Source organism: Acanthopagrus latus, chromosome 12, assembly GCF_904848185.1.
Source record: "Acanthopagrus latus isolate v.2019 chromosome 12, fAcaLat1.1, whole genome shotgun sequence".
In the NCBI taxonomy this organism is placed as follows: Eukaryota; Metazoa; Chordata; class Actinopteri; order Spariformes; family Sparidae; genus Acanthopagrus; species Acanthopagrus latus.
Window position 1 is genome coordinate 10,898,448 of NC_051050.1, and position 24,753 is coordinate 10,923,200.

At 39.0% G+C, this 24,753-nt stretch overlaps 1 protein-coding gene across 1 annotated transcript in view; it reads right to left on the reverse strand.

The window, feature by feature from the left end:
• Positions 1-24,753, reverse strand: part of LOC119029739 (matrix metalloproteinase-17-like) — an 89,674-nt gene that overhangs the window by 30,833 nt on the left and 34,088 nt on the right. The window contains exons 2-3 of the mRNA XM_037116804.1: positions 12,444-12,576; positions 10,107-10,242 (exon numbers count right to left, since the gene is read on the reverse strand). Coding sequence (XP_036972699.1) covers positions 10,107-10,242; positions 12,444-12,576 — 269 coding nt within the window. The remainder of the gene's footprint in view (positions 1-10,106; positions 10,243-12,443; positions 12,577-24,753) is intronic.

Consider the following 24,753-nt stretch of genomic DNA (forward strand, 5'->3'; position numbering starts at 1 on the left):
GCAGTTTCATAAGTAGATGCTTATTTCCTTCTGCACAGTGAGGTAGCTCAAGGAAAATAGTTCCAATGTGAAACTACTCACAACAAGGTCTGTGGATTATGGTGAGTAACCGGGCCATGACGTTGCTGTTGACATTTTTAAAAATATTTTTTGGGTTCATTTAGTTTGAATATTTTAAAGAGAAGGCAGACGTCTCTACGAGTTTATCTCCAAAACTCAGCAATTCACACCACTACAATCATAATACATTAATAACGCTAAATGTCCCTTTGACACTATTAAAATATCCTTCAAGTATATATATATATATATATATATATATATATATATATATATATATATATATATATATATATATATATATATATATATATATATATATATATATATATAAAATATGTGTTAACACAAGTTGCGCGTACCTGATTTATTCTTATAATTGTGTTATATTTCAATGCCATCACATAAGATGCTGTTCGGTGATGGTGATGGCAGTGGTCAGTGTTTATTGGCTGTGCTGGAGCATTCATGAGTTTCTGGCTTGTGACATACCTGCCATCTGTTTGTAAGATTATGCAAGTACACTGCAACAAAGTGCAGGAAGACTACAGGACATTTTACACAGTACTGTGCTGTTCTTTGTCAGTACAGCATTAATACTGTAAATCTTGATTTCTTTGAGGGAAAAAATATTACAATACGCTGCTGTCAAATGTTATGGTATAATACATAATTTCATCTCTTCCAGGTAATTTGGCTATGATTTTACAGTAATAAACTGTAGATGTAGATTACGGTAGGATCACCATAATAAGTGTTTCATACAGGCAACTGTAGCTGCCAATATTTTACTGTCACACGTGTATCCTATACAGCACATTACTATCATATTAGTTACAGTAATTAACTGTTTTTGTTGATTACAGTAGGTTAACTGCTAAATAGCAGTTCCATGCTGGCAACTGTAGCCTCCAGTATTTTACTGTCATTCAACAGGGAAGTTTGTTAGTGTGTACTGAAAAATCCCTATTGTTGAGTAGATTGTTGTACATGGCTCTTTGAAATAGTTAACCCCCCCCATATTTTTTATCCTGTGAAAGAAGGTTCTCTTAAAAGTTGCTTCATAAACTTGATCTAATTTGAACTCTTTCAAGGACAGTGTGATGAAATCTGCATGCCTTTGGAGGAATTAATTTATTTTTATAATGAAGTTTTCTTTGTTTCACAAAAGGCACAAAAGGGGAAATAAATAAAGACAACATTTCATTCAAGCACTGGTACTGTTCCAGAATTTTACCATCAAGGATAATCTTTAATAAGAATATCTTTTGTGTAAAGTTTATTCAAAGGCTGTTGCCTAATGGGAAAATAAATTAAGAAAACACATCGGAAGTTTTGGTCAAGTTTTCTTTTTTCGGGTCAGCAATGTAATCACAGGTCATTGCATAGTTCTCTCAGCTCAGCTCTGAAAGACTGAACTTGCAGCTCAAACTGATGGCTGTGCGATGATGTTTATTTATTTGAAATTTCACGACCGTGACTGATGAGCAGTTAGAAAGTGATAAACACACGAGCCAGCTGAGTTCGGGGGAAAAAAGTGCAGATGTAAGAGTTCTGTCTGCAGCATAAAGCAGGAATCATTGGAGGCTCAGTGGCTAAGGGCTGTTTAGTGGCAACAGAGCTCCTGAGTGTGCATCATTGACTCACAAATAAATATCTGAGAACAGAGTGTACTGTCAGACGTTTCCACATCAATCAAATATAATACCTCTATAAAGAACTGCTTACATCAAAGAACACCTTGACACTACTGAGCAGGCAGTCCTGGGCAGACTGTGAATCTTTTCGCTATGGTGCTTAACTGACAAACAGAGGATGGAAGAAGAGGAAATCGCTTGAGGAAGAAAGAGAGGAAAGAGAACGGGGCATTGTTAGAGGCAGACGGAAAAGAAGGAGAGATGAGAGAGAGAAAGCAAGCAAAGAGATGAAATATGCAAGGCAATGTCACAGTATTCTTGATTATTCTTCACTTATTTGTGCATTTAATAAAACAATCTTGACATTTGTATTTGTCATTTGTTTAAACCAAAGGAACAATGAACTGTGGATATGTTTTAAATGAAAGTAGCTCTGAGATTGTTTTTACTTGTTTTCAGGGCAATCAGAGGAATATATTAAAGAGGACAAGTCAAGTATAATGAGGTCTGTAATTTCAGATCTTCAGCAGTAATCACTGGGTACACTTGTCCAGTGACTTTTTGCTTATAGGAAATTTGGGATCTTATCCAACTAAGTTGCACAACTAAATGTTAGCAAGTGCGACTGCAACTGCAAATTTTTGCTTTGTTGTCACAACACTGTGGACATGCTCTGCTTTGGTTTCGGCACAAAAACAATTTGGTTAGGGTTAGGAAAACATTGTAGTTTAGAGTGTAGTTTAGACTTAGAGTACCTGTTTTCAACACTATAAACTCGGTCTGAGGTCTTGTCAAAAACACCCAGTTTTGACTCTATTAAGCATCAGTTTTTTGTCACCATAATAAGAATGGAATTGTCCCAGGGGTCTCCTTAAAAGTATCCAGTGGTGTAAACAAATGTTAAAATGTGCTATTCACAAATGCTGAAACGCAGTCTTGAGCTGCATTCATCAGTTTGGCAGCCGTGTTGCCTGTAACTCTACTACTACTACTACTGTCCCCTAGGTATTATGAAAGCGATATTACATGTTTTGTACATATGTCAAAATGATACATAGCCTATGACGCATTCACCCTGTTACAAGACACTGTACCATCAAATTGATTTTGAAGCTGTTTTAAGGTAAATGGTAAAATGTTGCTTTAGCTGTTAAAACATTATCCTGGTGACTTGGCTGCCTTCTGAAAAATGTAAAAATTCCTTTTGCTAAAAATGTCTGAAAATATCTTTGCAAGCAAAACTACATTATAAATCTGTAATGAGGAGAGATATAAGTTTCTCCATTACAGACTCTATTACTCTATTATTAATCTTGTCCCAGAGTAATCTTGTTTGGTTGGCATCTGAGGGAAAACAACAGCCAAATTACAATTTGTTGCTTTTTCATAATGGGATTCTGCTCTAACACACCTCTGGAAAATGTGCAAATGTTATGGTTTGAGACATCCAATGCAGGCTATAGGTGGGTATTTCCCCCTAAGGCTACTTGTAATTGATGTAAAAGTATTTGAGCACAGCTCAGAGCCTCTGCACTTCATCTATTGTAGATGGATAAAAAAATATTCAATGTGGCGTCAGCAATTTAGAGACCTTGGAGCTGAATGAAGGCACATATGACAATAGAGGGTGTGAGATAGTGGATGTCTCTGAGAGTATGTGATGATTTTCCGTCTCACAAAACAGCAAGCGAGGACCTATACATTTTTCACATCAAACAAAATACCTGGATGAAAAATGCTCTCATTAAATTAGACCCCAAAAGCACTCCTGAGGCAGCAGGTCTGTATAGAATAGCAATGTTTTATTATGTTGCGTTATTGATAAAGCGCACCATATGGAAACCTGTCAAAATATACTGAAATCTGAAATACATAAGAAAAAAAAATCCACAAGTGTTTATAATAAAAGCACATTAAATTTACCATCTGTTTCTTAGCAGCAGCTCCGGGCTGAAGGAAAATCTACAAAAGACACAAGGTCTGTATATCTCAATTGTCAGTAAAACTTGGCTGAGAGCTGCGAGCAGAAAGGTAGCTTCACTGGTCTGAAAAGACAGGCTGCCTTATTTCTCAGGGCTGAGCGGGTCTGAGCTGAAGGCATCGCACGGGATGTGATTGGCGGCGCAGAAAGTAAAGGGAAAAAGCGAGAGAGGGAGAGCGAGTGAGTGATGAGATAAAGCAAAACGTTCCAGTCATAAAACAGCGGGTCTTCACAGCAGCGTGCATGCTGGTCCCCTGCAGCAGATGTTGACTCTGTACAACAGTTTCGGTACAGTGTGATGCTGGATTGCCGCAACATGGTTTTCCAGGTCAGCTAAGACCTTGCGAAAGCCCCTGTGCAATCATATCTTGACCCAGAAAAAGTCTGTATCTGTATCGCTGAAAGCCTCCAGTCGGTAGATGTGGGGGATTATTTCAACAAGGCAATGCCACAGGGACAAAGTCACCAGGTAATTTGTTATCAATAAGCCATAACCGTCCTGCCCCGAGTGACAAGTGATTCATCCCTCTGAACTCATGCCTCCAGCAGTCTGATCTGGTACTCTAGCTGCTCCAAATCAGTATGGAGCAGAAAACTCAAATCCCTTTGCAGAAGGAGCTTTCTCTCCTCTGTTGATCCTGGATGGATGAACCAGCCCATTCTTGAGAAATGATTTTATATCGTACGTTCTGCATCTCATAACTTAGGTTTGGTGCCAATGGAGGAAGAAATTAGGCTTTGATGTAACAAGGCAGAGAGGATGTAGAAACTACTTTCATGCTTGTGGCCTGTCGCTTTTGTACCATGACCATCTTGTTTCCCAAACTGCTGTAAGCATTTTAGTTAACTTACCGTCCGTTGTGCAGTTTGCAAACCCCTCCCTCTGCTCTACCTCACCACACTTGCAAGACTCTTTTTTTTCGACACAGCTCTCTCTCTTTTTTTTTGGTCAAGTGTTTTTCATTGCTTGGCCTGGTAGGTAGTATAGGCTGTCACTGGACGTGCTGGAATTGGTAGCTTTCCCTGTTACTCAATTGCCAGAGTAGATAACAGGATCCTTGTTTCCACCCTCTTCATGGAGTTCTCTGTCTTAATTGGATAAAGTGGGCAGGGATACCACTAAAGGTGCTTTTTTCTCTTTTACTACCTGAGCAGGGCTTTGGGCTTTATTATTGAAGTATGTTTTACCTATAACAGAAATACATAGATCAGCTTTGGAGAAGCACTGCAGGTTTTGGATTCAGAGCAGTAGACTTTAAGATGTTCACTGCCTACAGCATCTTTGGACAATCCAACCTGACTAGTGGGACCGCCGCAGGGAGGAGATCCAGGATGCAAGTCATGCTAAGGTTGCTCCTGGCTACCATACGCTTGAAGCGAGACAAAATGGACAAATAGGACTCAGGCTGGTCAAACAACAGTAAATCAGAGACTGTTGTGTCTACATCTTTACAGAGAACTATTTCCATCACAACATCCAGGATCAAGCTGTCGCAGTCAACAGGTGGACCGTGATCCAAGTGGACAGAGGCGGCGCCTGTGTTTGTATCAATGATGCTTGGTGCTCACTCAGTCAAAGCTGATGGACACTGTTTCTCTGATGTTAAGTTTTTTACAGTTCACCCTCTTCTTGCTGCTGTTTCAACCTGTTCACCCTGATGTATATAAATAAACTGAATATATGCTCTATGTTTGGCTGGCATAGAGGAGTTTACCAAACTCTACAGCCATGTAAGCAACCTGATTTTCTCATACATATCTCTGGCTCACTGGATCAGTAGAATACCAGACAGTTATGTGTTTTTCAAAACTGTAACTCAAAATTATGCAACTTGTATTCCTCCTGCTGCCTCATCATCTTCGCTACCTCAGTTGATGTTGCTTTTACAGTAACTACCGCAGCTACCCACTCCCTCGTGTTCTCGCAGCCTTCCATCGTTCCTTCTTATCGACCTGTTTATTCAATCCTCCAGTGTCCTGATGTCCTGCTTTCCCTCTGCATCTCACTTCATTCTGCTTTTTTTTCCCTTTGTCCTACCTTAGATCTATTACCCTCCTGGGTGTATCATTCCTCTGCAGGTTGCTTTGGCCAATCTGGCCTGCGTGCCCACTCTCCTTAACTTATGTTTACCTGGCTGAAGTGAAAACATTTCTTAAGGCACTTCATTTAGCAGAACTTGTCCAGCGAACAGATTACTGCTACCTTTGATTTGTGCTCACACGCATTCAGCAACTCACGAGAACATAATGAGACTAATGATTTATATTTCAGTTTTTTTGAGTTCATGTGTCTGGTATTAAGTAACCAGTTGGTCAGTTATCAACAAAAACACCACTCATCCATAACAGCAGCTTGTCATGTTGTTGTTGTTGTTTTTTATTTATTCCAAGCACACTACTATCATGTACTAGCAAATCAAACGTACTTCTTGATGAACTGTATCTCCACATCACATATTCTGAAAGTGTAGCTACGATTTTCACAGTCTACCTGTCTGCTTCACAGTGTCCCTGCTGTCAAGTACACACCACAGCTTGTGGCAAAGCAACACCCCGCTAAACTGAAATGCTGCGCTGACCTGTCAGCCATAAACACCACGCTGCTCATCTAAACAGAAGCAATTTTACCACTTACAGTCATGAATAAAAGCTGAACAATAGAGTAAAAATGGATAACAGTGCACTCCTGCTCTGTTTTACAAAGCTGCATTGAGTGCTGCCATGGTTGCTACATAGTGTCAGATGACACAAATAAACTTTAGTTGAGATTTTGAAAATGTTCCATTAGCATGCCTAATTCTGCAGCTGTTAGCTCTCCTAAGGTGTAATCATAATATTTGCCAGATTTCTTTTTCCTTGCGTAATTATAAGCTTTGGAACTCCAAGGCTTACATCCTGTATCGCTGGCTGAGCAATCAACATTCGATAGAAACTAAAAAAAAAAAAGCTGTTTGTTAAACTATGCAACTGATGAACTGCAACTGTGTGTGCAGACATTTGCTAATAATTTACAATGCATTGCAGAGCACAAGTCAACTGTTATTTAATTTTGACAAGAACTCAAGTTTATAGCCATGCGCCACACACACTGTGTAGAGTAGCTGTATTCAGACAGAGTGTGCTTTTCTTTGAAATTACAGTGCTTTTCTGTTTTGTAGCAGCTCCACCACCTTAGTACAATCTGTCAGCATGCTAACATTTGCACACACAAAGAACAGCTGAGGCTCACAAATTAAAGGAATGACCACTTTTAAATTTTGACCAGATGATGGCACCAGGTAGCCAAAACATCAACAAATCTATTCAACTCATCTTGAGGGGGACATGAATGAGTGTGCTGAATTTCACGGAATTTCGGTGAAATTCTGCATCCAAGAGTTGTGATATTTCAGTCTGGGTGGTTGGGGGTGGGCCAACAAATCGACAGACTGACATCGCCATCTGTGAAGACATGTCCCTTGCATGCTTACAAACAATACACTAAGGCTGTCCAGAATACTGTTTTTTGAGCTTCGGAGCTTCGGTAAGAAGAGAATTACTAATTACCTACAGATATTCGAAGGTGCTTCCGCAGGTTTTCCTCAAACTTCTGGTCATTTTTTACTCATGAGATTTAAGGACAGGAGGGGAGAAAGATGAGCAGCTGACAGCTCGCAGAAAAGCTCCCTGTCGAGGATTATGTGCACATGTTTTGACATTACTTGAACTCAGCAGGGAGGCTCAATTTCTCTTTGCCAGTGTTTTGCCTCTTTTTCGGTGCAGCAGATGAAGCATCTACTTATGCTTACTGATGGAACATAACTAAACACATTTACGCAAGTTCTGCACTCTTCTACAATTTTGAGAAACTTATACTTTTCCTGAGTATTTCCCATTTTCTGGTACATTGTGCTTCTACTCCACTACATTTTGTGGGCAAATACTGTACTTTTTACTCACTAGACAAGAATACCTTTGGTTACTAGTTACTTTTCAGATAACATGCTGCATCAGAGCTAAATGAGTGAGTGGTTAAATTTATTTTATCAACAATCAGATATAAAAAAAGATTCCAATAATCAGGAAAATGATGAATATCGGATCTGATAGTAAGCCAGGCCGATAATTGATCTACTCATGGTATAAACGATATGCACACATGTAATTTATTTTTACTTTAATATCAGTCAGACAGTGTCTTTGCTTTTACTCAAGTATGACTTTTGGGTGTCATGTCTTGTTTGCTATGAAGTCATATTTTTTGTTTTACGTTGTTCTTTCAGTTCTGTTTCACGTTTTATTGTGGAGTCGAACTCTGCGCTTGTTTCAGATCCCCTTACTGCCCTTCTGAGTTTCACGCTGCTGTGACTGTCAACCCCTCCCCGATGTGTTTCACCTGTTTCATTGTTCCCACCCTCCTTGTGTATTTAGTTTTCATGCTCTCTTGTCTTTCCTGCAAGTTCATCTTTGCCCTTTTCTTGCAGGCGTTCCAGCATTCTCCTAGTGATAGTTTCCTAGTGTTTTTGACTCTGTTTTGGACCTGACTTTTGCCTCTGACTGATCCCCTTTTTGTATCATGTTGATTTTCTGTGTACATGATTGTTCTTCAGGAAAGTTGCTGTCTTTTTAGAAAAACCTGAACTGTCTCGAGTCATGCATTAGGGATACGTATAGCGTGTCACATTTTGTCATTGGGTACTTTATGCAACAATTCAACACACAAAATACAAGAAACGTTCTTAGCTGCCTTCAAAAGCCATGCATTATGCCCTACTGTTTCAACAGGTAATAGTAATATTTGGTCAGTCACCACTGATCAAGTTCGTTCAAGACTGACTCCTCTCACCAGCAACACTGTTGTTGGCTAAAATCTGGCAGAGAGCACTGACCCGTTACAAACACCTCTCACCAGCAGGGACACAGCAAAACGAGAGAAAAATCTAACCTCAAGTGAGAGTGGATGGTGTGGGTGTATTACTACTGTACTGTGTGCCCCTCTTGTGTGCATACTGTATGCACTGTTGGTGTTTTATTGTATTTTTGTGTGTTCATGCATAGATGGGAAACTCACACACATTACACGAACTGGCCGATACCAGCATAGCTCATCTCCATGTTGAATCATGCTTGGTGTGAATCAGTGTAGGGCAACCATATGTCTCACTGACTCTTCTTCTGCTCTTAAACACTAAGCTGTATCCCTGACAGATGGTCCAGCTGCACTTAACATGACCACTTTATTTTATCATGCACGGTGTAAAGTGTGAAGAAGCTTTTGATCTTCAGGAATCATGTTAATGAGTGAAGACGATTCCATGCAGTGTTCTTGGTGAAATTTCAGAAGTATTTCAAATCATTCTACATTTAATTCAACACAACAACGGGAATAAGATTCTTTGTACATCATTTTAGTTCTTTAAGGTTTCTCTTATTGGCATGTTAGTTTGAAAAAATGCGCTATCTGAGTCAAATTTGATCCACAAACCCAAAGAATTCTGCCTTTAAGGGTCACCTAATCTATTCTGACCAATGATGCACAAATGGATAAAAAATGACTTCTATCTTCCGGCATTGCACCAATGTGATGTGCATAGCTGGACTGAACATCATTGTGTTACAGGCTGGATATACTGGATGCGTGTGCAGCACTGCCGTGTGGTGTTAGCGCTTGCTTATCATTTTGCCGTCCATGTTAAAAGGTAAATGTAAATCACGTCATCATAGTTTGTGAACAAAAACACGCCAATGGGTAGCAGCCGCTCAGCAACACAGCCGCCATGCAGCACACAGGCATCCAGTGTGTCTAGCCTGTTAGGCTTAGACATCATACTAAAATAGGAGTCCACTGAACCCTTTTGCTCCCTCCAGCCTCGAACGATGACTGCTTGTTTTGAATCAAAGAAGTGTCTACTTTCAATCATATTTTGGAGCATGCTCTGCATGCTTAAAGATCAAAGACAAATCTGACCTCAAAAATGCTGGAAAACTTACAAGTACAGTAAGAAACTGTAGCCGCTAACACAAATCTATTTGATCAAACAGGCAGTTATGACTAAAAACAAATACAGTCTGAAGGAGGAGGCAGACTTTGTTTTTCTTTTGACAATTCAGAGGTTACATTTTCAGATTTCAGATTTGTTTATTTGCTACCAGTGTTTGTGGTCGCCTAAACCTCATTTCTGCAGATTGTTATATCTTACTATGTGGTAGCCAAAGAAGGGCAAGATGCTGCTCACTGCCAAAAACACATCTTTGTGTTCTGTGTATTGATTCTGAGTTCACTGACTCAGTAGTGTCATCTACGTGAAGCTGTCTCCAGCATTCAGAATGACTACAGATGTAAAGAGTGAATAATCTTGACACTGATTTCTGGATATTCTGATCCTTTGAATTCTTTTTAAGGTGTAATCTTGTACTGTCTACTAGATTATGTGGTATATTTTTCCTACCTCCAGGATAGATGCCTTTTATCCCATTTGTTCTGAGGAGTCAGGCCTCGTTTCCTGCGGCCCATTGTCACCTCCGCCTCAGAAACATCTGGCAGGGAACATCTGGGCGTTTTCATTAGACCCAGTGTGGCTTGGTCTGAAGGATAGAGGAGAGGTAAGTGTGACTAACTGAAGTACATTAACTGAACCTATTGTTAGTGTAACACCATAAATTAAGCTTTATTTCTTTGGTTTTATGATACCTGGAAGAAAAAGAAACTTAACATACAACCCTACAGTTTGCAGATGACTGTTTCAGTAGCTGTAGCTTGTACTGTATGCCTTCATATGCATACATATGTGAATATACAGAGAGTTATGAGTGGCCATAAATCATACATGCTCAACCCTCGATACCCCCTTTCACATACACACACTTTCTCTTAAACTACTGTACAGGCCATAAATTATACTTTCCACACACTCTCACCACTGTGATCTCTTGAATCCCTTCATACACAGTATCACGCTGTCTCCCCTCCTCTGTGGTGTATGTGAGATAAAGCAGTGGTGTGTGTGATAAAGAATACAAACTGTCGAGCGAAGGGAATTGTGGGGTGAGTGTGTTTGTGATTCTTACAGTATGTACGGGGAGAAGGAGGCTGGTCATCTAACTTTTTTATCATAATTCGAATCCCACTGTAGCCTTAAAGGTGCAATGTATAAGAATTATATTTCAAAACGATAAAGAAATTAACTAAAACGCAAACACAAAGAAACAACAGTGTCTACGTTGTGTCAAAGACATCTATGTATTGTTTTGAAACCTCTACTGAAGTTAGCACGCTAACCAGCTAGCCCCAGGCCTGACAACCTCTTTCTATCAGCTCCTCTACCAGCAGCATTAATACAGACACTCCCTCGTAGTCTGGATAGCTGCACAGCTAACAAGTTAACAGTAGCCACAGATCATCGCTGCATTAACAGATACAGTTACCAACACTTAGCGGTTATTCTGGTGATGTGTTGTCTGTATTTATTTGTCAGTTGTTATATTTATATAATTTAATATAATATAATATAATATAATATAATATAATATAATACAATACAATACAATACAATATAATATAATATAATATAATATAACATTATATAATATAATATAATATAATATAATATAATATAATATAATATAATAAAAACTAAACTTGGAGCGATCCAATGAATGTGACAATCAACTCTGTTCTCCCCTATCGCATGTGTGAGAAATGATGTGTACAGTATGTGAGAGAGAACAATACAAGGTGTACAAATCAATACACTGTTATTCTGTCGTACAGCACTATCATAAATCACATAGCGTACAGCACTGTCTTCCTGGAGGAAAATTATGTGGAGAAGACTGAATTCTGACCTGTTTCTCCTAACCTCTCCCTTGAGGAGCAAAAGAATAAATCAGTCTCAAACAAATTATCCTGCCTGACACAGCCTTCAAATAATGCTCTTGTTTAGAAGCCATTTCAGATGTATTTGTAGAAAAATCAATATCAAACATAAAGTTTATATGTAGATCTTGAGGTGAGACAACTCTGAGAAAAAATCAAATACCCAGAGTTGACTGTTTCATATTTAATCATGGAGACACATTTCTAATATTGTGCAGGCTTGTTTACAAGCCAATCAAGTTTAATTTAGCATCTTTCTGTTATCTCAAGCGTTCAATATGTCAGACAAATAAAGTCAGGACAGTGATAGAAAGGAAGGCTGTTTCGCAGTGTGAGAAAATGGTCAAAATGTCATATTGATGTTAAATGATACTGTAAAAAGTCAGGCAGAAACATGGTGGGTGGTGCCTGATCAGGCTTGTAAGAGTTAACCAATCAGAGGAGACTGGGCCTTTTGGGAAGGGGCCTTAACGAGACAGGAGCTAAAACAGAGCTTTCAGACTGATTGTGAATAGAGGCGCTGCAGTTATGGACAGTATGAGAAACGTTTTTTGAACACCATAGCATGTAAACATCTTTTAGTGGATGCTCAAAATAAAAGCATGAACCTGAAAATTTGCATAATATGGAAACTTTAAACTTTAAATGAGCTCAGTTTTATCTACAGTCTTATCTTTTTCTACAGCCACAGTTTCTGTTTTTGATGGTTGTTATACATAATATTGTTTCATATTGTAGGGGGATACCTTGTATTGTCTCATTTTCTCTGTAGTCACGAAGTTAACACACACACACACACACACACACACACACACACACACACACACACACACAGTGTGCCTTTATCCATCCAGACCACCAACCCTTTCACATAATCCTCTGATTTCAACAGCCACACATGGCAACATACCAAACACTCCGGTCTCCTTTAGCCCTCCGAACTTTTGCATGGCTTTGATGGCTTTGGTCAGGGCCTCCTTGGTCTGAAGCTGACCAGTCACTGGGTCAGGGGGTGGGAGGTAGCCAAACTTACTCAGCCAGTCCTGAAAGGGAAATAGTAGATATAGAGTTCACGAGTCATCCCTGGCATTTCAACCTCTCCAAGTATCCCAAAGCTGCTGAGAAGTTCTGACACCTGTTCGCTGTGAGTCTTTGCATGTATATTCAGGTGCTGTAATGGTATGGGTTGTACACATATTTTGTACACAACATGCCACAAACACATGAATGACTCAAAAATGTATTTTTGCAAAACAAATATTTGTGTGTCATAGAAGAAAAGGGAAAAGCACCGGTGCAACTGATAACATAGAACATAGAAGGGGCCACTGAAAATCTTGGGGTGGCATCACAAGTGCTCTTTATGGCAAACAAATAAAAATCATTGCAGTAAGACAAAGAAAGGCTTTTTATCTAGAGCTGAACTGTTGACCATGGCCCCACCGACATCACCACTCTGTATTGTAGTGGGGTAGAAGTATATAGCAGTAGAATACTTCAGTAAAGAACTACTTTCGAATTGCACTTAAATCTAGTCCTGAGTAAATATACCTCATTACTTTCCAGCTTGGACTCTGGTATTGTGCCTGTTGACTTACCGCACTTAAACAGAACAAAGCCATCATTTTCATATTATTGGTAACACCTGTTCTTTATTTTGTAGGACATGGTAGACATCTAATAGTGTGTATAAATGAAACTATGCTTTCAAATAACACACATACATATAGACATTACAGTATCAGTCAGAAATCACCAAACACTGCAGAGATAAACAAAAAGAACTTGATTGAATATTGCAATAGCATGCTATTATAAAAATAAATTTGTGATCAAGTGGAGATGATTAAAAAAAAAAAGAAAAGATTTGTTTATAAGAATTCAGATTTTTTATAACTTGGGAAAAAAACATGTTTGGTGGGAAATTAAGTAAGAAACTTCACAGGACTTTTTCACACCTATTAAACATGTCTCAGTAGGAAAAGCACAGATGTTATGAAAGACTCTACTCATCAGTTTGATGGTTAGTTTCTCAAATGTGTGAATGTTGCTGAAGAGTCTTTCCTTTGGTTCATATCACAGTTTGGGACATTTTATATGCATTCAAGTTGTGTCATCCATCCACTTTCTTTCTTTCTTTCTTTCTTTCTTTCTTTCTTTCTTTCTTTCTCTGTCTCCCTTTTGTTGTCTCTCGCTCTCTCCATCCACCATCTTATGATCTGGTCTGACAAGCCGGTTTTTAATAGGTCTCTGATCAGCACTCATCAGAGGTGGCTGACACAAATCGATGGCAAGGCAACTGTTCTCTATTTACAACATGGGGAATATTCCATCAACTACATAATTGCCTTCAGTTCTTAAAAAGCTATCTGTGTGGACTGATATTTGCCTGCTCATCCTTGCAGGCGATGGACAAAGTTCGCAGAATGAAGTTTGCAGATGACCCCAAAAGTAATCCAGGATGATTAAAAAAGAAAAACTACTCTTGTTTGATAATACGGGAGGCAAAGGACAAAGGATGTGTGTCTGAATAACAACTAAACAAAAAACAAAAAGAGAATCTAGATGTATCTGATAAAAGGGAAGTCAAGAAAAATTCTCCAATTTTCTGTCATTGCTTTCTGTTTTAGGAATCTCCATAGACTGTGGTGAAACATGTTTTCTTAAAACAGGAGGGTTAGGATTAGGGTGTCAAATTTATGTTCAAAACCAATATGGGACTGTATATCACTAGAATAATGGCTAACTACTGCTAACTGCAGCTTCTGTTAGCTAGTTAGCTCAGTTAGCAGTGCAGTTAACGATCCTGACATGGGGCGAGTGTTGATGTTAACACAGCTAGCACAGGGGCTTTGAACTGGGATGGGCCTTGACTCACTGTTTAGCATGCTAACTTAAGTAGATGTCTCACAGATGTCATAATGTCTGTCAGTCTATTGATAATTTTAATATCTTAATTTTAAATTTTTTTTTAATTTTTAATTTCTAAATGTTTTCAACTGAAATTCTGACTCATTGTACCCGGCGGAGTGGGGCATCAAAATCCCCCGGGAAAATTCTGACTGCACCGGCCCACCACCTGCCCAACAACCCCCTGCACCTCTCATATATCAACAACACAAACAAAATCTACTAAATCTATTTTGGATGAATTCCTCCATCTGTTCTAACGCCAGCCAAGTCTACGCATTTGGGAAGGACTGAACAACACTAATTTTTCGAGCACTTTGATGCATCCTCCTCCAGCATCTGCTTCTTCTTTATTCTGGCCTTTTCAGACCCTCCTTTCCCCTTCCTCTTATCACCTTCCAACAAGCAATCACGCAAATCCTTCGACTGTCAAAAATCCTGTACTTTTCCTCTTTCTTTCAGTCTGACGTATGTCATTATTTTGTAGGGTCATACCATTAGATGAGGGGCGGCTCATTTATCCCCCTACATTTCTGTAAATATACTTGACCTGCAATCGGTTCATTGGATAAACGGAGTGTTAGGCTCTGGATAAACACATTTCCCATTACCAGAAGGTTTTGCTCCATTTTATGTTAATTTAGGAACAAACACACAAATTAAATAGGAGGTTGTTTTTTTTTTTTTTTTTGTTTTTTTTCATTTGTGACAGTGAAAGTTCTGGAACACCTGAATAAGAAGAATTAAATTAAGAGGCTACACAAAAATCAGTAGATTGATCGGAGGTCAGAGGTGAGTGCACAGGGTAACCATGACTGAAATATAGAGTGTGAGCAAGTGGTACAAATATTGGTTGGACTTCCATTTCATTGTAATATAGTAGATCTCCGAGATTTTCACAGAAAATTTAAACAATGTCAATAATTTTGATAAGCTGCGTACGTCTCACAGCCACTCAGAATAATCTGTGGGCCAGTTCCCGGCCAACCGGGAAATGTCTGGATCGTCCCGATCACCACTCCAGCCCTGCATTGTACCTTTAAACTCACTAGCTACTTTTTAAAAGAAAATTCCAAGTAGACCACCAATCACGAACAAACGTTCACCAAAATCATGTTAGTGTGTGAACATTGTGTAAACAAGTGTGCCACATGGGACCTGGTCTCAAGATTTCTTATTTAATGTTAACATAATGTATGAATCAGATTGATATATGTATAATTTTTCTAATATCACAAATCAACAACACCTTGTGTTTACATTTTATTTTAACGTCCTGATAAATGTCAGGGTGACAGTTCTCTTTTTATTTACAAATAAAACTCAAGTTACTGTTGATGTAATGAAGTGTTTTTAGTAGCTGCACTTACGCCAGGTGGCAGGAACTTGGCTTAGATATAAAAGGTGGATAAGTAGAGGTTTATGATTAAGGCAAGACATATCTGAGGGGTTAAAAGGTTAGAAAGCTTAGTAAAACAAGGAAACAAATTATAGGAAAAATGTGTTAGTTGTAGCAAGCAGCTGGTTTATAAGCCTAATACAGTTGAGATGACGTATATGGTATATACAGTGCTCTAGGTCAAAGGCATCGGGGTTGAGGTGCAGGTTATGCTGAGCAGGTGGTTCTCGTGCACCACTTTCAGGTTCAAAAGCTACCCAGTCCACTTTTCAGTTATAAGATGACATGTCAGCACAACAAACTTTTTCTTCCATGTCAGTCCCAGCTCAGGGTCAGTTACAAGATAACACCCCTGCAGCTGTTATAGTTTCTTTGCCAACACTTAAAACCAGTCCCTTCAGCAGCTTCACACAAATACCAAATGAAAAAAACAAAAAGATATATCACACTAGGCTTCATGCCTTAGTGGACCTCTAGACGACAACAGAGGAATTTCCACTTAGGAATTTTTTACTCCACAGTTGTAAGGCAGCAAAAGCCAGGCTATATGTGTTCATCTTTCAAATGTAAAGGCAGTACAAGATAGTTAAATCAAGGCACAGAAATTAGAACATTTATGGACTAGGAAAATGTGAAAATAACCAGTAAGTAGAAATGAAATGATATAAAAAGAAGCACATAAATGATGAGAAAAGAGTACATTTTCAGTGTGGAAGCAGCATTTAAATTAAAGATCATTGCCACGATTGAATTTTGCAAAAACTCTACAATGTGCCTTTTATCGCTACAGAAGGAGATTTGCATTTTGCATTTTTGACTGAGACCATATTCCAGCCATGCAATGAGCCCATCACAAGATGGAATAAAAATCACTGAAACTTTTCTCATAAAAAGACAATACAGTCGAGATGGTAGTTGGAATTCAAGTGACCTGCTTCTGAGTATAATTAGTCTGGTTGTTATCTATAATAAAGTACAACTGAGAGGCAGTTTGTGTTAAATATGTAGTGTATATACTGGTAGCTTGTGTCTCAATCAATACAGAGACATGTGCAGACTAACAAGCCTGTAACAACCAAAACATGTGTAAACCACTGTGAGTCACTGCTGATGCTAAGATGCCTTGAATCAGTCGTTCACTAGTAAAATGCAAAGCACCAAAGGCCACATTTGATTAGACTAGATTCTAAAAGGGTACAAAGAAAAGGTAATTGAAGAAAGGGCAAACATCTCTCCGCTCTCCTGCAGAAAAAGAAAATGTATGTAAGAACCGAAGCCAACCGTACAAGTGTATTCTCTCTAAATATGTGATTAAATCCAGCACCAGGGGGATGACGCAGATGGCTGAGACTCCTGTCTTCTTTAATCATGTATTATTAAGACAGGCAGAGACAGAAAGCGATGGCGCACAATGATGCCTAACACTCCAAGTATTCCCATATTCTTGTACCTTAAATGGCAGGAATGTACTAAGTAAACACACTCTGCCAAAGCCTGCTGCCACTTCAATAAGCTAACTTTTTCTGAAGACTTGAAACTTACTGTAATTGTCCCTGACACATTATTATTCTGTACAAGAAATGTAGGCTATAAAAAGCCCATTCCTACATCTTACTTGTATTTCATTTGTCTACACTGAGCACAAATAGCTAATTAAAGAAAACATTATTTTGAGACAGGAAGATTAACTATTATTTACTTATTTAATACAAATAGTTTGATCCAAATGCCCTGCAATCCTTTCCTGATGCTTAAGTGTGGAACTTTCTTATTAAATTGAGGAGTAATAGTCTACAGCCATGCTCTGTGAGTGAGCTGCTAGCGTGCTATTGTGACCACAGAACATTTGAGCTAGCTGGACATCATTTGTAGTCTCTGTGGTGTGTTCAAGTGCAGCTTTTTTGCCCGAGACACAAGCACTGGAAGGCAAAGCAACCGTTTAAACTGTTGGAAATATTGTTCATTGAGCAGGTATTTAGTCATAAGTCAAATAAATAAACACATTTAAACTTAGCCTGCTGTTGGAAGAATAGGAAAAGTCAGGGGAGAACCCATAGAAATCAATCTCATATTACCATTTCTATACTTCCCAAGTTATGCCCAATGACAACATTCAGTGCCAATGCAGGAATCTGTGTGGCCTTAATTTACCAGTGCAGGAACTCAAGAGGAGGTGCAGAGGCGGAGACAAGGAAGGCTGGCATTGAATGTTAAAAACTTTGCCACTGAACACAATCTGGAGTTTCGCAGAATCATCCAAAATCAATGGACTGTCTCATGATAGGGTTGTCTATTAAAAACAAGTATGTCATTGTGGTATGTGTTTGTGGACACAGAGCAAGGTCATTGTTCTACGCTGTCAAGAGTCTCAAACTTGGCAATCTATCTACCTGTCAGGACTGCCGATTGTCCAGAAAGGTGACTGTACAGCAACCATGACTGACTGCGAGTGTCAGCAGGTACGAGTGAGCGAGAATGCATGAAAGCATATAAAGTCAGAACTTAACCCCACAAAACACTTACTCTCACAATTGAGACATAACAGAGAAGAAAGGTGTGAGAAGACGAGGGGGAAAACAAGACAGAGCAAAGACACTGAGGGAGACGGAGGGAGACCTCTGATGAAAAAGGGCTTCTTGAGTCTTAAGATCTGCTCGTCCTCAAGGGAACCTTCTGTTGTACAGCCTTGTAAACATCAAACCAAACCACTGACTATGATTTCACACACCGCAAGAGATGGGGAGTGTGTAAATGTGCGTCACGCATGAGCTGCATGAATAATGTCGACCAAAGATAAAAAAAAAAAAGAAAAGAGGAAAAAAAAAATCCACACACACACATTAAGTAGTTCCCATGATTCTTATTGACCTTATTCCACTTGATCCTCCTAAAATTTAAATATGGTCTTTCAAAACAAGGTTGGACAGAAGGTCAGGGTGTGACAAGTAGTTACATCTACCAGTGTGTGTTTTAAAACCAACCTTTATGGAGACTTTAATAAATAAAATGGGAGTGTTGTGCATGTTGTCCAGACTGGTTTTATAAGTTCCTTTGAGCACCACTACTTTTTTCCCATTAAAGAGGCGTGGCATGAGTACACGCCAAGAGCTTTTAAGCAGCCAGTATTCAAACCAAAGAGGGAGCATCTGAACCACAAAAATATACAGATTTAAGGATATATTTTGAAAATGTAACGTCACTGAATCTTAAATAAAATTCAACCACTGTGGAATTCACCAGGGAGAAATAATTGAAAATCGAAACAGTGCTGAGACTTATAAGAAGGTGATTCCACTGTTCACTGTGGAGTTAAAAAAAAAAAAAAAACTAATTTGGATCCCTCGAGGAGAGATAAATGATGAAAGTGCTGGCAGAATAATGGGTATCGATCAGTAAAGTTAAAGCCTTACCAGTTCTTGTGCATGCACCAATGAAGACTGGCTTACTTAGGAGGAACTTAAAGAGTCTTGGGCAGCAGGGAGGGACCAATCATCTTAACAGGCTGTTTTAATCAAGAGATGGATGGATTGCTTGACACAAGCAGATATATGGAGTCATCACATAAAAGCATAGCTTGACAGCCTAGCTGAGGACTGGGGCGTGAGCGATTTCTTGACATCAACAAATGAGGAAAAATGTACTATACTTCCATACACTTACGAGTCCTACCAATAGCTCTCTTTCTAGCAATAGGGATGGCATTACCAATCAGTCAACCCTTTGGTCCACACTGACACATTGCAACAGCTGTTGAATGCATTGTGATAAAAGGATGACCAGGCACAAATGTTCCCCAGAGAATAAATCCTGTTGCCTTTTCTAAATGGATTGCCACAACATTTAGCCACATGATTAAGGGTTCAGTCACTATCCACTCACCCCCATACAGATGGAAATACAGTAAAGTTTTCGCTGTCAACCTAACATTTCTGAAGCGTCACAGCAAAGCAATGCTGCTGCAACTGAAGTCGATGGGGACTTGTTTTAAAAACTTGAAAACAAAACAAAACATCTTTGATTTTTTTTTTTTTTTTTTAATGGCAGTGACTGAATTGCCTCCGTATAATCAAGTGAGCCAATAAGCCAATATGTTGCAGCAATATCTAATGGTGCTGATGATTGGTTATCTTGAGTAATGCCCAGAGACGGGGCTCATGTGTAATAAAGTATTTTGTTAAAATGGATGTCATAACACAGATACAGAAGACAAAAAAAAGTTTAGGAACAGGCATCAAAGTCATGGTATCATTATTGCTACTGGTAATTATATTCTTGAATGATACCCAGCCCTAGGTTCCATACAGCTTTCCCAGCGTAATTAAACTCTCCAGGATACCCTAGATCCCAAATTTATACAAACCCTCAAAACAGGGTCGAACTTGTGTACCTACTTCAGACAGGTTTCAGGCTAAATGCTTTTAGCTTATCAGCTACAGTGAATAATTCAGCTTACATAAGGTCTCTAGATACTTGGATTACATCGGACACTTAATGGAGCAATTTGAGATATTTTTTGGCTGTTTTGTTACATTTCTAGAACCCAGATTTCTAGAGTCCCATCTGCAAGAAGAAGAATGCAATTTTGTTTTGCTCTGAAACTCCAGAAGTGTTTTGTGGACTAAAAAACTACACTAGACTTTCCAGCAGCATGGTAGTGAGTAGATAATGACTGCATTTTCATTTCTGGGTGAATTTATCCTTCAATGCCACACTCAGGATTAATTGTAATACCTCTGCTGCCCTCTCTCTCTCTCTCTCTCTCTCTCTCTCTCTCTCTCTCTCTCTCTCTCTCTCTCTGTCCTACCACCCCTCACTGACTGTGTTGCTCCTTCATGCCCTGACATGAGGTCAGTCAGTGAACATGATTGGAATCAGTCTCTTACAAAACAGAGAAATGGGCTAAAAAGAGAAGGGTAACAGCGTGGAAAAAGCAGCAACTGAAGAGTAAAGAACAGCGAGTTAGCAAGTGTGTTTAAAGGATGGAAACATGAGGATAATCTCGACTGGGTGTCTTTATCGCTAAGAGGGTCAAGAAGTCAAATGAACAAAGAGTAGAGAGAAGATGTTAGACAAGAAAAGAGAGTGTCTGACAGACAACGGAGGGATACATTTGATGGGGAATGATGTAAAGATAGCAGACACAGGGACACATGGCCAATCATCTTGTAGTGGAGAGGAACACTACCTGCACAGCAAGAGAGTGTGCAGAAATCAGTTGAATTAACATAATAATAACAGTAATAGACCTGTGTTCCAAACAACGCATGTGAGCTCCACAGTTTTGGGATTTTTTAAAAAATGTTTATTTGCCGAATTAAGCAGAATACATTTAAATAATTTGCTTGAAACCCACTCCACATTCATAGTGCGGTGTGTGCTGAAAGTGCAGTTGTCTGACATATTGCTGCTTTTTGTGGGATTTGGTGTCTGCCTCTTAATGAGACACTTTGATCTCCCCCCCAGTTGTTTTAATTTAGAAATGAGGCAGTCTGGAGGAACTTCTGCAACGGCAGGGTAGAGATGAAAGAATGCGGAATACATAAATACACACAAAATTATTGCATTAAACAACAATGATTACAGATGCTGCAATAGTAAAGATTAGTGAACAGTCAATCATTTCTGTTTCCTGCTCTCACTATATCTGTACCTTTATGTCTCGGCATATGATTCACTCATTTATCTTGCCCAGATGTGTTTTTTCCAAAATTCTATCTGCATTAGTCATTATATTTGGTCCTTTATTTGCCAATATTTGCAGCACATCAAACAACTTAGTTTTCAGATTATAAGACAGCTGTGCAATGATACACAGAATTCAAAAGGATTAGTAAAAGCAGTGTAGGTAAACAGCTAGAGTGCTAAAAAAAAATGCAGCAGAGGATTCACTGATAAAGATGGTGGTTTTATAACATCATTATATTTCCCATCACGCTGCTCTCCTGCTTCAGTAAAGATGGCACAATTTCAATTATACACTGCTTTTCACAGGCTGGGTGTAAAATACTGTGCTTCAGTATCACCCAGAATCCCCACATACTGTTCCCATACAAAGCTCCAACAATTCAGTTCATGGTCGTACAGAATGGAATTTTTTTTTAGTTTTGTTTTTAAATATCATACCACCTACTTATGGTTCATGAACAGTTGGTGCTATGGTAGAAAAGTTTGTGTGTATAGATGTTCAGAGAATTCAGAAAAAAAATCAAGCACCCGGTTGTACGTGCACTGAAAAGTACAACAACTAGTTATGCGAGAAATAAAAAAAAGCACACGACAGTTCAAACCCTGGCTCTCCTCTCACCTCTGCATAGTTGGCCCTGGATATATAAAGTGATGTGTGTGTACAAAATGTTTTTCCATATACAAAAACTGCTATTTATGAAAGGAAGAATGTGCGGGGAAAATGTGTGTAACTCGAGCACACAGTACTTTATACCATGCATACACATGGCTTTCTGAACATGGTTGCCATTGAAATTATGAGGTGGACATGAAACAAAAGGTGAGCGATTTAAATTATTAAATTAAATCAAAATTACTTTGATTTCCAGTACTGATATATTGGCTGATATACACACATTTTTTTGCAATAATCCCTGAAACATTTGTGACAAGAACATAAGACACAGGCGAGATAGTTAAAGTTTTAACATTTATTGTCTAAGATAACATTAGTGCAATGAAGCAATCTGACAGGACAATAAATAAACCAATATCTGTATTTGGATTTCACATGAACACTGTAGCTTTGAAATATCTAAGGCTTTTATTATACTCAGGTCTGCTTGAAACTTTTAATTGGTTGCAAGACAAAACTGAGGAGTTGCAGGATGAATACCGAGATAAAGTATCAAATAAGAAAATTCCTAAACACTGGAGTTTTTGTTTGTGCTCTTTTAGCTTAAAATGATATTCAAATGAAACTGAGTCTGAGTTAGAAACATCTCTAGACATTATGCAGCTGACAGGGGGTGTGGATGGACACTGTATTGCTTGAAAGTGGAGAGTCAAACAGGTTAGAAGCCACTGTATTACAGGACCTTGCCACTTTGACATCACTGGAACTAATGCAGTACTTCAGACCAGGTCTCACCCATTAAACATCCCTTAAAATGCTAAGCAACAAGCAAGTCACCGGAGTGTATAATACAATTCTGAAGTTTTGGATACAGCTCCAAAGCACTTAGTTCCAGTAAATAACAAATCCAGTTTATATTTTATCCAGCGTTCCTCATAATAGGAGTTGAAAATCAATCCACACAATATTCAGAGCTGTTTTGTTCTGCTGTAATTTAATAGTTCTCACATGCACCTCTCTCATATAGTCATACACATTGTCATTGGGTATTAAAGTGGGAATTAAATCATCAGAGGTTGTGTTTGTTCTATTTCGCTCCACATTATCTGTGAAATAAAATTTGTTTGCTCTAAAATGCTGAGCCTTGGTCACTGTAATCCCATTACACAGTGAAAACTCCAGCAGGTAAACAGCTACAGTACACATTTCTCATTATGTTTCATCTCTTCCTCTCCTTTTTCTCCCACCGTTCCCTTTCATTATTCGCCCCCGTTTGTCTCTGTGGACTTGCAGGATTTATGAGTGATACTCACCATTAAGATGAGAGGAAAGAATGCGGACACTGAGACAGAAAGGCCAGAGAGGTGGACAAAAACTGCCTATAAACAGCCTTTGAACAGAGAATCCTATATTTAACTCAACTACATTCCCCCAATGTCCTGTTACTGATTAAAGTCATTCTACCATCATATGACACATCCTGCCAGATGGGACAACCTCTCTCCTCGATTCCCCAAAAAGGTTAAAGTTCACTCTGACATCCCTTCAGCCTGTATAATGCTCAATCTGTTTCATCCTCCCTGTTTGTGAGCTCCTCCGCCTGACAAAACCTCCCTCTGTTTCTCCACAATGAACAGCTGCTGAGTCTCTTCAACCTCAGCCTTATTGACAAGAAATGAGTCGACGGGAGACGTTTAACCCCCGACCTCACTGTCTCTTAAAGTTCGATGAACTGGCAGTGGCTACATTGGTGTTTACGTTGTTTTTGAATGCCCCAGGGACAGGGGCAGACCTTAAAGGTTATGAAGCAGTAAAGCGCTAACACGAAGCAGACAGATAAAAAGGCTTCATGTTGAGTCATTATGGATGACTGCAGTGCCAGAATCCAGTAAACGTCTCATAGTTGTACACCAACATTAGACATAAGATATTTTTAAGAAATGCTCCAAAGGTCTAACCGGTGAGTAAAACAAAAAAGTTTCTGGATTCAGTCCTTACAGCAGAGTGTGGGATTAACCTTTAAAAGCAGCTCTCAAGTGAACGGATGATTAATCACATGTATGCTCAAAGAGGAAGAGCCAATCAGATAAGGATTCAAGCTACTTCTACTCCATTTCTCCCTCTTTGAAAATGATGCTTAGATTTGATTTTTCTGTGATTTTTCTGCAAAAGCAAGTAGAAGTTCTTAGAGTTTTTTCAATGAATTTGTGAGAACTTTTGCTGTCTCTGGGAGCAATTAAATGTGCCTAGCAAAGATTATTCGGAACCAATCATAAGGTCTGTTTATATTCTGTGTATCCTCGAGGTCTTACAAATGTGTATTTGAAAAGCCAATTAGCAAAAAGTATTTTGTATAATTGTTTGTTTACATCTATTTGCTTGCTAGCGGCGCTCTTCCCTGCTGGCTTTGTTGGGGGTATTTCTATGTTTGCTTATGTGTTACCGCCACCACCGCTGTATATAAAGATGGATGGTGTGTCCCCACTTCTTGCCACTTGTACACAACTGAAGCCAAAATATCCTATAAGAGGTGTGCTGCCATCTTGCTCAAGTGACACCATTTGCAGCAGTAGTGATTAGGTTGGAACTGCTGCATTGAGGTCTCACCCA